The 13,593-nt window shown below is 49.2% G+C and overlaps 1 protein-coding gene across 1 annotated transcript; it reads left to right on the forward strand.

Moving 5' to 3' along the window:
* Positions 1 to 4,986: 4,986 nt before the first annotated feature.
* TSC22D3 (TSC22 domain family member 3) lies at positions 4,987 to 7,621 on the forward strand. The gene is made up of 3 exons (XM_027845568.1): positions 4,987 to 5,203; positions 5,534 to 5,585; positions 6,797 to 7,621. The coding sequence occupies exons 1-3, from the start codon at positions 5,082 to 5,084 to the stop codon at positions 7,028 to 7,030; spliced, it is 408 nt and encodes a 135-aa protein (XP_027701369.1). The 5' UTR covers positions 4,987 to 5,081; the 3' UTR covers positions 7,031 to 7,621.
* The last annotated feature ends 5,972 nt before the right edge of the window (positions 7,622 to 13,593 follow it).

The following is a 13,593-nucleotide window of genomic DNA, read 5'->3' on the forward strand; positions in this document are numbered from 1 at the left end:
TCCAGCTGTGCACTTCCCCTCCCCCCCAGATGTGCAGTCATTCTGTGTGCCTCCCCTTCATTGGCCTAGTCAACATTATCTATGGCCTCTGCTAGTGGGTCTAACACAGGACGGCCTAGCCCAGAGGTGAGGAACCTGCAGCCTCGAGGCCTCATGTGGCCCTCTAGGTCCTCAAGTGTGGCCCTCTAACTGAATCCAAACTTGACAGAACAAGTCCACCCCTGGCCTAGTGTCTGTTGCCTTCCCTTCCCGAGTCCCGTAGCAAGAGGGGCCCTCACTCCAGAGCTGTCTTCTGTTCTTTCTTCCCTTACTCCACCCCCAGCTGCCAGTGCAACATCCTGGGACAGGAAGGGGACGGCAGTCATTTCTTTGGGAACAATTTATAAGGTAAGGAAATGCTGACTCTTAAACTGCTCTCAGACCATAGACAGACTAGGGAATTAGCTAATTTTAGCCAACGTAATTTCAGGGAGTGCTTTATTGTTTGGTACACGTTACTTACTGACTGCCTCTTTCAAAGGGCTTGGAACCTGAGATTGACCAGCAGGTTCTGACCATAAGATCGTACATTTAGGGCTGACAGGGCCCTCAGAGGCCCTCCTGTTACTGAGGAGGAAACTGAGTCCTGGAGAGCTAAAGGGACCAGTGTGAGATCACCCACAGAGTCCTCATCCTAGAGCTGACAAGGCCTTCAAAGGTCTTAGAATCCAATCCCCTCCTGGGACTTTAGGGGAAACTGAGGCCTAGGGAGCTTAAGGGACCTGTGTTCGATCACCCATATGCTCCCAGATTCATAGCTGGCAGGGCCCTCCAAGGCCATGGAGTCCAAGCCCCTCCTATCACCAAGGAGGGGAGGTTCAGTGACTGCTGTGAGGTCCCCCCTGGGATCCGCTGTTCATAGCTGGCCATCTAGTGTTGTTCTGCTCTCATTTCACAGAGGAGGAAATTGAGACCCAGGGAGGAGAAGTGATTTGTCCAAGGTCACCCAGGTAGTGATAGAGGTTAGATTTGAACCCAGGTCCTCTGACTACAAAAGTCATCATACTTTCTACCACCCCACCCTGGGAATCAATCCTAGGCCTCCAGTGTTCTAGGCAAACAAGTGTCTGAGCTGCATTTTCAGCTTTGATGAAATGACAGGCCTTCAGCTTGAGCTCAGCTGGAGCCTTGCCCAGGATTTCTGTGCCAGGCACCTGGTCAGGAGAAATAGCAATCACCTTCGTTGCTGATAAGAGGTCCTAGTACTTTTCCAGTTGCATAGATTTCACAAGATTTCGAGCTGGCAAGGACCAGAAAAAAGAAACTGAGGTTCAAAGAGGGGAATGGCCTGCCCAACGTCATATTCAACTCACCTATGACAAGAATGTGTTAAGCACCTTCTACTGGCAAGACAGCTTAGTCTGGTCCTGGGTCTGGGAAGACAAGAAGAAGACAATCCCTGCCCTCAAAGCTCTTCCATTCTGCTGCAGGATGCACCAAAGACACGTACAGCTTGGTAAGGGAGATCTGCAAAGAAAGCCCAGATAAGGTAGCGTCTTATCTCAGTCTTGAGAAAAGCTAAGGAGTCTAAGAGTTGTGTTCAGCTAGTGAGAGAGGCTGGATCACAAGGTCTTAGTTTTAGAGATGAAGAGAGGCCTTAAAGGCCCAATCCTCTCATTTTACAGAGGGAGAAACTGAGGCCCAGGGAGGTGAGGGACTTATCCAAGGTCACATAGGTAGTCTGTGTCAGAGGCGGGATTCGAACCCAAGCCTTCCAACTCCAAAAGCCAGTGCTTTTTCAAATGCTGTACCATGCTGCCATGTGTCCTTGGACTCCCAGGCCCCTGATGTCTCCATTAGACCGTATCCCATTAGACCACTGCCCTGGTTCCCGGCCTGTTGAGAACTGACTCACGGCTAGGGGTGCCAGCTTACCCCAAAGCACTCTCCATCCAGACAGAACTAAGCTGGACTGGTGCAGAGCTAACCTGTCCTCATGTTGCTCCATCCCTGCTGCCTGGACGTTCCACTGAGAGCCACTAGGTGGCCTTGCCACAGAGCAGGATCTGGAGGGCAAGGCCCTCGGAGTAACTTAAGGACTTGGAGAGTCAAAATAGATTTCAGTGGAAAAAAATAACTGTAGCTGCTATGAAGCAACAGGCTCCTTGTGTCCCCTGCGGTTAGGAATCTCCAAAACTTGTTGTTTTTTCCTGAAGGAACCTCCAGCATTGGGATGCACTGGGCCCCGTGCGGACTCAACCCAGCCAGCAGGAAACAGGCTGCCTTTTGACTAGTACTGGTGTTTACTGTTGGAAAGAAACAAGGGGAGATACTGTTTTAGAAGGGACACAGACAGGTCTGGGCAGGGTTGATTTTGCTTCCTCTGCACACTGTAAACCCTGGGCAGCATAGATGGATAAGGTGAAAAGGGCACCCGCCTCGCAGTTAAGAAAATTGGGTTTGAATTCTGCTTCTGGCGATAATCGATTAACCTGACCCAGTCACTGAGTCTCCAAGCCTTGCTTTTCTCTTTTGTAAAATGGGGATGAGCAATCAGCCAATCAGTTGACAGGCATTTATTAAACACCTACTAGATGCCAAGTATCATGCTAATACAAAGCCAAAAGCAAATCAGTTCCATGTACATATAGTAATAATAATAATAATGACAACCATAGCTAATATTTATATAGCACCTACTATATGCCAGGCATTGTGCTAAGTGCTTTACAATTATCTCAGTCAATCCTCACAACAACCCTGAGAAGTAGGTGCTGTTATTATTCCTATTTTCCAGATGAGGAAACAGGCAGAGATTAGGTGCCTTGCCCAGGGTCACACAGTCTGAGGCTGGATTTGAACACCAGTCTTCCTGATTCTAGGCCCAGCACTCCAGTCACTGCAGATATAAATGTATACGAACATAGGCAACATAAATACCAGGGCATTTGGGGGGAGACCATGTGGTACATGTACCAGGGCCTTCCAACCTGGGCTACACTTGCTCCTGGCAGATATAAGAAGCTTGGCAAAGCGTAGAGAGAATGTTTGGTAAACAGTTATATTATCCTAGTAAAAATCAATGTATCCTATTTTATGCAGATACATGGTAAACTGTCAAATATAGTTCCTTTCGTAATGACTATAGGGTACAGGAGGATTTATTGAGAGCCAAGGGGTATGAGGACAGAAAAAAGGTTGGCATCTCCTTGTGTAGGGATAGAGAGCTGCCCTTGGAGCTAAGAAGTCTTGGGTTTCACTATTGCCCCTGCTGCATACTGGCTGTGTGACCTTGGGCTGGTACCTTCCCTTTCCTGGGCCTCAGTTTCCTCCTCTGTAAAATGAGGGGGTTGGACGAGATGGCTTTTGAGGGCCCTGCCAGTTCTAGAGCTAGGCTCCTACATGTGCCCTTGTCATAGGATGGGCCAGCAAGCAGAGAAGTGAGGGAGTTAGGTGCGTAAGGAGAACAACAGTCTGAGGTCGGAAATGGTGGAAGAGGGCAGCGTGTAGCCATGAAAAGGTGGCCCGTGGGACCGAAGCAATTGGCTCCCAGTCCTACAGTTGGAAGTGACCTTGGAGCCCCGAGTCTGACCTCCCTCACTTTATTCAGAAAACACTGGATTTGTCCCCAAAGGGTCGTACAGAGATAGATCTAGATCTTAGCTGAGCTCCTGAGGTGCTGAAGGAGAGAGGATACTGGTTTGGGACCCAGATTCAGGTTCAAATCCTACCTTGGACTATGAAATCTTCGAGGAGAGGCTGTCCAGTACTCATTCCCTCACTTTACCAGTGTGGAGCCCGAGTGTAAGAAGTCAGGTGGCTTGCCCAGAGTTCGAATCCTGCTTCTCCTACTGACTGATCATTTGGGGCGAGTCCCTTCTGGCTTTCTGGGCCTTGATTTCTTCCTGGATCAGAAGCAGTGGTTGGACTGTGTCAGAGGTCCTTAACCTCTATGTCCGTGAACTTTTGTTTTTAATACTTTGATCACTGTCTTTCAATATAACCGGCTCCCTTTTTATGCATTTATGCATTCTCATTCTGAGAAGGGGCCCGTAGGCGTCCCCTGGCTGCCAAAGAGGGAGGGGCAGAACGCCAAGAAGTTCGGAACTCCCGAGTTCGTTGTATTTATAGAGAGAGGGCACCTTCCGGCCTTTAACAAGTTCTGAGGATATAGAAGAGTCAGCATGTACTGGGGCTGGCACTTGGGTAGGCAGGAAATAAATGATGTTGGGTGATTAAATAGCCGTAGAAAATGGCTGGCTAATCTTAAATCTGTCCCCCACACACTCGGCCCTCTCGCCGGAATGTGCTGCATAGCTTTCATGCAATTTTCACTGAAACGCAAGTCATTTTACAGATGAGGAAACTGAGGTCCGAGAGCTAAAGTGACTTGCCCAGAACCAGTCTCCCTTCATTTTACAGAGGAGGACCAGAAGATGAGGTGACTTGGTCCCAAGGTCACACAAAGAAACTCCGGAGCTGTCTAGTTCTCTCCCTCCTCATTTTCGGGGGTCTCCGGTCAAGGTCAAATGCATTATGGTTAAATGCATTGTCCACTTGCCCACAGGCTCCCTGGGCGTAGCAATCAGAGGAGGGATTCGAACCAGGGCGTCAGTGTCCCGAGCTGGCACCCAGCCGATTGCACCATCTCTTCCCTAGGTGGGGCAGTACCTCAGAGCGGCTTTCCCGCCCAGGGGGTAGAAGTGTGCCTGGGAATGCAAAATGCCCCCGGCAGGATAAGGTTGCGAGAGCGGGGCGTGGCCTCGCGCGCTTCGAAGCCGGGCTGAAGGCTTATTTGCATGCCGCCTGACGCTCTGTGACGTCACAAGCTCGCCCTCTATAAAAGGCCTTCGCGCTGCGCCCTCGCCGATTCTGGGCTGGGTACTCGGGAGGGTGTGGTGTCCGAGCGATCTCTGTGTAGCCCGAGGTGCCCTAGCTGCTGCCGTCCCTGCCGGCGCCGCCGCCGCCCAAGCCGCACACGCCCCCGGCCCGCCGCCCCTCCTGCCTTTCCCGCCGCACCCCCCCGAGGGCCCAGAAGGAGAGCCGCCGCCCCGCCGCCACCCCTCGTGCCCCCAGGCAGCAGAGGCCGAAGAGCTTGAGCCATGAGCTCCGAGATGTACCAGTCCCCGATGGAGGTGGCTGTCTACCAGCTGCATAACTTCTCCATCTCCTTCTTCTCGTCCCTCCTGGGGGGGGATGTGGTCTCTGTCAAGCTAGACAACAGGTAACCAGCCCGACTGCAGCTCGCCCCGAGGGGGTGGGGGGGGCTAGCGGACTGGCCGCCCTTGGGGCTGCGGTGGGGCAGTGCAGAGCCATCGGGGTCAGGGTCAGAGTCAGGGTCAGAGCCAGTCGAACTCGGCCCGGGGCCTGGGTTGGAGCGCGCGCTCGAGGTGCCAGGGGACGTGAGGGGGGAGGACGGGCGGGCTCCGGGACCGAGACCGAATGCCCGGGGGCGCTGATCCCGGGTACCCAGGTGAGGGGCGGGGGACACCCTGAGGGGTAACCACAGCAGGGCGGCTTTGTGATGGGTGCCTTTCACTTTGTGTCTCCTCAGTGCCTCCGGAGCTACAGTTGTGGCCATTGACAACAAGATCGAGCAAGCTATGGTGAGTCTGGGGTGCACCCTGCAATGCATTCCCCCTCCCCGCCCTCTCCCCAGCACTTCCCCCCCGCCCTGGAGTCTGCATCACCCCTCCCCCAGTTCTGCTAAGACCACTGAGGTAGGGCCATGGCTCTCAGGTAGCTCATTGGGACAGAGTCCAAAAGTAGGAGAGGGGCCTCCTGGGGTGTTCTCCAGAGCTACCCGACCAGGACCTGGCGGGGCAGGGTAGGGCCCGCCTTGGTGATTCCTTCTGGATGAGATTCCCCACGTAGACACGGATGGCTCGCCTTTGTCTGAAGCCTGCATTAACAAAGTGTGGAGCCCCTGCTGCAGTCCCTCTGCAGAGAACCCAGAGCCCTGGGCAGAGAGCAAAGGAACAGAAGCAGCCCTTCGATTCTGGAATGAATGCTTCTACAGGGTGGGCTTGGGGCTGCTAGGCACAGAGTAGGTGTTTGGTGCTCTCCCATGATTAAGAGGAAGGGGCCTTGGGTTCCCCCCCCCAGGAGATATGCAGGCTGCTTCCTGTACTTGGCAGCCAAGTGACTGCATCGGATGCCACGGGTCCTGGGGCAGTGCACACAGCCAGCCTCTTGTCACAATGGATGTGGGAGTCCTGGCCAGGAGATGAGGTCGGACTGCAGTACAGCTGCATATTTAATGCTCTGGCTGACAGAAATGTAGGTAGGGATCAAAATAGCCAGGCCATTATTGAAATGTAGAAGGAAAGCCAGGGCGGAACCTAAGCTGTGCCCTGCATAACCCTATGGCCACATCATCCCTACCCCCCACCCCCATAGAATGTAACCTTCTGGAGGGCAGGGACTGCTTCATTCTCTTCTCAATATCTCCAGTCCCTAGCACACATGGTGGGCTCAGAGGCTGCAGTGCCACCAAGACCCTGGCATCCAGGTGAACCCAAAGAAACCCTGTCACCCCAGCCCTGCATCCTGGCAGCCCTCCCTCATTAGAAGCCTTGCAAGATGTGGGAGGCCAGGTTGGATACAGGCAGTCTTCCTTCTGTATCTCCTTGCCCAGTGTCTGGAAGCCCCACCCCCACCCCCATCCCCTAAACTGACAAGAAAGACACCAGAGAAGTAAGTAAGCCTTCGGGACAGGTTCTCCAGGTTAGTAGTGTCTCCGGGCAAGAGTGCCCAGGCCAGTGGTATGGCGTAAGTAATGAAGTGTTTGGTTTGGGCTTTGTTTTTGTCCGTATAGGATCTAGTGAAAAATCACCTGATGTATGCAGTTCGAGAGGAGGTGGAAATCCTGAAAGAGCAGATCAAGGAGTTGGTGGAGAAAAACTCCCAGCTGGAGCGTGAGAACAGCCTTCTCAAAACCCTCGCCAGCCCCGAACAACTGGAGAAATTCGAGTCTCAGCTGAGCCCTGATGAGCAGACCACCCCTGGTGCCACCAATTCACCTGAACAGGATGCAGGCTCTGCCGTGTAAGTGGCTCTGTCCTGGGAGTGGGCAGAGCCACGGAACTTTTTTCTACCTAGCTCCTTAAGAATATGATTTTTTTTTCATCCCCAAGTATCATCTCACATGAAGAATTGCCCAGCTTGCATCAGCTGGTGCCGAGATGTTCAAAGGGCAGACCTTCATGGGCCCGCCCTAAGTGTTTGACCTCTGAAGAAAGAGCTCTTTTTGGAAGTTGAGTTACACAAGGAGATGATACCTCAGCTCACACCCACTGGTCCCAGGACAACCAAGGCATGCACCTTGGCCATTCCTGAAAACAGAACAGGGCTGTATGTGTTGTTGTCGTTGTGGTTTTGTTGTTGTTGTTGTTGTTGTTGTTGTTGTTGTTGTTTTAACACAACCTGTTTTTAAATGGAAACCAGCAACAGTTAAGACAGGGTCAGGCTTCAGCTGAATGGCCCCAGCGGTTTTCTTAGCGAGTTCTGCTTTTTTCTCCGTGGTAGCTCTGTGGCAGCAGACAGGGCCCACTTTTTGACACCCATTCTAATATCTTCAAGAGTGGGTCTTTACTTATTGAAATGTAGAATGAAATTTCAATAAACTTTTCTAAATAGAAAATTGGAGTTCTTTTAATTTGGAAAAAGCAGAGGGTTATGGAACCAGAGGAAGGGAGTGGAGGGGGGGAGGGGAATGGGAATGGGTCCATGGGGTGTCTAGTGTTAGAGCTTTCCTGGCTTGGGTGACTTTTCATACCCTACTTCAAGGGCAGGGGATTGGGGGAGGAGAGGCAGATAAGGAGGAAAGTCCCTCACTGAAATGGGAGAGAAATTTTTGAACTCACTTCTACTTGGGCCCCCCCCCAGGCTACCCTGTACAGGTTTCTAAGGGACTCATGGGGGAGTAGTTAGGAGGACAAATCCTTGAAGAGGCTGCCTAGTATGGTACTGAATGTCCTCAAACCCAGCTAATGCCTTAATGCCCAGTCTACATTGTGGCCCTTAAAACTTAGGGGATTCTGGCTGGGGGTGGGAGAATCTCTCATTTGGATGTTCCTGACTCAAATCTCAACGCTAGATGTCCCTGGAGCAGCCCAAACTCAAGACACCCAAGCTGACCCCTCTACTTCTCTGCATCCCAAACCTCTGGGTGACCATGAAGCCACTATTTCCCTGGCCCTGCCTCACCCCCACAGTCACCAGGCCCAGACACTTCATTCTCCTTTTAATGGCCATTCCGGACACCAGCTCATTCACCCAGGCCCTATTCCAGGGGTGGAGAGCCTGCGGCCTCAAGGCCACAAATCCAAACTGATTTGTTTGGACTCAGTCAAAGGGCTGCACTCGAGGACCTAGAGGGCTGCATGTGGCCTCGAGGCCGAAGCTTCTGCACCCTTGCACTTTCCATATTCTACCTGCTTCTAACATCCTAATGAAACATTTTCTGCTCCCAACCGATAGTTTGCTGGGTCAAATCCAAACTTCAAAGCCAAGCATTCAAAGTGGCAAGCATTAAAAAAACAGACAAAAACAAAAACAAAGTTGAAAGCATTTACAGCCCTGCTTTCTCCATCTCTACCATATAAGCCACCCACCCCCTCTCCAGTAGAGCTGAATTTATTGCCTGAGTATTCATAAGCAAGTTTTCAAGAAAGGTGGCTGGAAATGTGGGAAAATTGCTGAATCTGGAGTGGAGGATTACAGTCGGAATCACAACTTCATTACTGTTTTGCTATGAGACCTTGGGCAGGCCTCCTGATCTTTCCGAGCCTCAGGTTTTTCAGCTGTAAAAGGAAAAAAAAAACAAAACAAAAAAACTTGGGCTCGACAGTCAGATGATTTTGAGGGTCCTTTCCAACTCGAAATCTATGACCCTATGATCTCATGTTCTCTCTGCTTCCTACACCGTTTTTAGAGTAAGGACCAATGACAAAATGAATTCAGAAGAAAACAAAACAAAGCCCTTAGCCCTGGGACATCTTTGGTCAGTAAGTTTTCCTGTATGGGACGTGGAATCGAATTTGTCCCATTGTGAAGCCTGGGCTAAGTAAGAGAACACAACTTAGTTTCTTAGGCAACCCCAGTTAAACAGAGACAAACACGGCAGCCCTTGTGGTCATAGCGGTTAGTTGAGCCGATAAGAGGAACTGTTTGTGTAGATTTGTTTAGTCACATATATGAGTTCACAGAAGACCTGCAAAGGGAGGGGAGGCTGTGAGAAGACATGGAAAAGCCCCGAATGGGCCTTCGGGGGCCCAAACAACAAAAACAACACCATACATGTTAATGGAACTTGGTTTTTTAAAGCCCTTTCACCTCATTCAATAAGCATTTCTCAAGCACCTACTATGTGCAAGACTCTGGGTCTACACAGACACACACAAACTAAAGTCCCTGCCTTCTGGAAGCTCATTTCATAATCAAGGAAAACTGGAGGGGTCTCTGAGATCATTTTATTTGATCCAAACACTAGCTTTAAAGGATAAAGAGGACAGATCATCATTCCCCATTTGACAAATAAGGAAACGGTCCCAGAAAACTCTTTGCCCATAGCTCCCAAACATTCCAGTTCTGCTGCTTACTAGCTGTGTGACTTTGGGTAAGTCCCTTCCCCTCCCTGGGCCTCAGTTTCCTCCCCCCCTTCAACTCCAGCTCTAGGATCCTCTGACTGGAGGAAGCGTCCCTGGGAGAGTTCAGGAGACAGACTGAAGAGGTGGGCAGGTAAAGACGCCTGGCCTCTGGAAGGCAGGCTGTAGATAACAGAGCTGCCCCAGGAAGATCACGATGAAGGCCTTAAGAGAGGGGTAAACAGCACACCTCATTTGGAAGAACTCTGAAGTTGCCTTGAGATGCTGTTGAACCCTGGAGGCCTTGCTGGACAGTTGATACCTGTTCTATTCAGGAATAATTAAGGAAGTCTTTTGAACCCTTGCCCCCCCCCAAATGAAACCCAAAGCACCATCTACCCTATCCTCTAGAAGTTTTAGAAAGGGCTTCTGGTTAATCTTTCCAGGTCTGAGTGGGTCACAAGATCATCCACCTAGAGCTGGAAGGGACCACAGGGGCCAGCTGTCTCACTTTACAGAGAGGGAAACTGAAGCCCAGGGAGATGTGATTTGCCTCCATTCACACATAGGATCTTACCCCTGGAGCTGGAAGGGACCTCAGAGGCCAGCTAGTCCAAGTCTTTTATTTTACAGAAAGGGAAACTGAGGTCCAGGGAGGCAAATGATTTGCCCAAGGTCACCCAGGAAAATCTGACAGTTTCACAACTCTTCGGTTCTTCCAAATGTGGCCCAAAGTGCTCTGGAAATACCAGGTGATCACCCTAGCTACAGCAGAGGAGACTTGATGAGGAATAATGAACACTGATCTTGGAGTAGTTGGTGGGGAGGCAGAGAAGGGCCAGAGCAGCCGATGAATGACCGGAAGTGTCAGGCCAAAGAGTCTAGTTTTGATCTAATGACTAACAATATTAAGTTCTTCAGCAGAAAATAGACATGACATGGAGGGTATTTACAAAAGATCCTTTTGTGACCAGGTTTTGGAGGGCCTCGCCATCCTGGTCATCCTTCTTTAGACATTCTCGGGTTTGCCAACACCCTCCCTACAATGGAGCACCCAGAGGCGGCTGTGGTATAAAAGCATTGGATTTAGGGTCCAATGACCTACATTAAACCCCGACTCTGCCACTTCTTAATTGTGACTTTGGGGAAATCACTGCATCTCAGTTTTCTTCTTTATAAAATGAAAGTAGTGATTTGAGTAATTTTGAAGGTTTCTTCCAGCTCTCTAATTGATTGTAATATTCCAGATGTGATCTGACCCTGACCTAGCTCAGTCCCCCTTCTAGACACTCCATTAGACTCTAAAGTCCCAACAGCCTTTTTTGTTTTGTTTTGTTTTGTTTTTTTGGTTTTTTGCTAGGCAATGAGGTTAAGTGACTTGCCCAAGGTCACACAGCTAGTGTTATGTATCTGAGGCCGGATTTGAACTCAGGTCCTCCTGACTCCACTGCACCACCTAGCTGCCCCCCAACAGCCTTTTTAGCTGCTACATCACAACGTTGTATTGTCATCATGCTTGTGTGACGTCCCTAATACCCCCAGACCTTTCTCATGTGAAATTATCTGGTCATATCTTCTCTGTCTTAGACTTGGGCAATTGATTTTTTGAACCTAAGTGTGGGATTTTACATTTATATGTCATCTTAATAGTGTAGGCCCATTCAACATACATTAATTATTCTAGGCATTGAGATACAACAACAGAAGTCAAATAATCTGTGTCCTCGGGGAATTTATAACTTGGGAAGGGGAAAGAAAGGGAGGATACATCATAAACAGATTTGTAAACTTATAATATATACAAAGCATTTTCAAGAGGAAGAGAACACTATCAACTGGGAAAATCAGGAAAGGCTTCATGTAAGAGGCGGCTCCTGAGCTGGGTTTTGAAGGAAGTTCGGATCTCAATTTTGTCACTTAGTCATACCAGCTCGGCGACATTCCGAAATTGAATGACACAAAGCCTAGCTTTCCAAACTTAATTCACCTTATCCCAACTTGTACACTCTCCCTTCCAACTTTTCCACAGTCTGCTCTTCCATACCTCCTCCCTTCCAATGCTTGGAATCCACAGCTCCCTTCAACTCAGCTCATTTTGTCCCTCCTTCAGGAGGCCTTTGTTGAGGTTTCCTCCCCCTATTTCTCCACCCCCAGGACTCTTGAGCCCCCACCTTGAACATCCTTCATATATTTTTCATAGTCTCAAAGAACCACAGATTTGTGTTTTATTAAATTTTATTTCTTTCAATTAACTAAAGTCCACCTTCTCTCCCTCCCACCCCTGCCCCCCACCTGAAAAATAAAGAAAAACAAAGCCCTTGTAACAAATGTGTATGTTCAAGCAAAACAAATTCCCATATTAGCCATGTCTAAAATATATATATATCAATCTGTACTCCAAGTACAGATTATTTAGTTTTTTAAAAAATCAAATGAATGTTGATCAGAACAAGGCCAAATAGAAAGCCGTGTAGCACTCCATAAGAGATCTGCAATTAAATTCAAACTTTATCATGCACATTCTACGTGAAGAGCATTGTTGGGGATTATACAAAGTCTAAATTGTGCCTGCTCTCATGGAGCTTACATTCTTTTTTTTTTTTTTAAGGCAATTGGGGTTAAGTGACTTGCCCAGGGTCACACAGCTAGTAAGTGTCAAGTGTTTGGTCTGAGGCCGAATTTGAACTCAGGTCCTCCTGACTTCAGGGCCGGTGCTCTATCCACTGTGCCACCTAGCTGCCCCGAGCTTACATTCTTGAAGGGGGTTAACACAGAGAAAGATAAAATCAAAACACGAAATATTCACAAAATCTCTGACGAGGCTGTCTAACCCAACCACTGGAGCCTCCCCTAGCACTCACCCAGCCTCTGCTTAAAGACATACAGTAAAGAGAGCCCCCACTATCTCCAGAGGCAGCTTGTTCTACCTTAGGACAGCTCTGATTGCTAGGAGATGTTTCCAGATAGCAAGTCTAAATTGGCTTCTTTGTCACATCTACCTAGTACCCCAGTTCTGTCCTAGGGAGAGAGGCAGAACAAGTCAACTTTGTCCTCTGTGTGACATGTGGCTTAGAGGCTTATGTGAAGGCCAGAGGGGAACATGGAAGATTTGTTGGAGTAGGTAGTGCTTGATTCAGGGTTTAAAGGATGAGTAAGGATTCAGGGATCAGATCAAATGAAAGGAAGGTGCTCTAGAAGAGGCAATAGATTAAGCAGAGGCAGGATTCTAGGAGCAGAGCTTTCCATTTTGGCTGAAGCACAAACTGGAGTATGTAAAGGGGGGTAATACAGAGATAAGGGGGGCAGCTAGGTGGCTTGGTGGATAGGGTGCAGGGTCTGAAGTCAGGAAGACCCATCTTCCCGAGTTCCAATCCAGCCTCAGACACTTCTGAGCTGTGTGACCCTGGGCAAGTCACGTCACCCTGTCTGCCTCAGTTTCCTTATCTGTAAAAAGAACTGGAAAAGGAAATGGCAAATCAGTTTAGTACCTTTGCCAAGAAAACCCCAAATGGGGTCACAAAGAGTCAGGAACAACAACAATAGAATGTATGTGCCAGGCAGCTAGGTGGCTCAATGGATAGAGTGCTGGGCCTGGAGTCAGAAAGACTCATCTTCCCAAGTTTAAATTCAGCCTCAGATACTTTACTAGCTATGTGACCTTGGGAAAGTCACTTCACTCTGTTTCCTCATCCATCAAATGAGCTGGAGAAGGAAATGGCACACCACTCCAGTATCTTTGCCAAGAAAACCCCAAATGGGGTCACGGAGAATCAGACAGGACTGAAAAAATGACTGAACAACAACATGGGGTTAAGATTGAAAAGGTAGAGAAATTCTGCATCCTGGAAGGCCTTGAATGCCTAACAAGAGATAGAACTTTACTCAGCAAGCACTAGGGAGCTACTGAAAATTTTTGGAGCAGAGTGATATGATCACATCTCTGCATAAGGAAGATTATTCTGGAAGTGGTGTGAAAGACGGATTGGAAGAGGAAAAAGGCTGGAGCTGGAAAGACCAGTTAGGGGAT

Source organism: Vombatus ursinus, unplaced genomic scaffold, assembly GCF_900497805.2.
Source record: "Vombatus ursinus unplaced genomic scaffold, bare-nosed wombat genome assembly UNPS02014982.1, whole genome shotgun sequence".
Lineage (NCBI taxonomy): Eukaryota > Metazoa > Chordata > Mammalia > Diprotodontia > Vombatidae > Vombatus > Vombatus ursinus.

Excerpts from the sequence above, each read along its gene's own strand:
- TSC22D3 (XM_027845568.1), top strand. The coding sequence starts at position 5,082 with ATGAGCTCCGAGATGTACCAGTCCCCGATGGAGGTGGCTGTCTACCAG. Across the intron at positions 5,204-5,533 it reads TCTGTCAAGCTAGACAACAG|TGCCTCCGGAGCTACAGTTG; the intron begins GTAACCAGCCCG and ends GTGTCTCCTCAG. Across the intron at positions 5,586-6,796 it reads ACAAGATCGAGCAAGCTATG|GATCTAGTGAAAAATCACCT; the intron begins GTGAGTCTGGGG and ends TTGTCCGTATAG.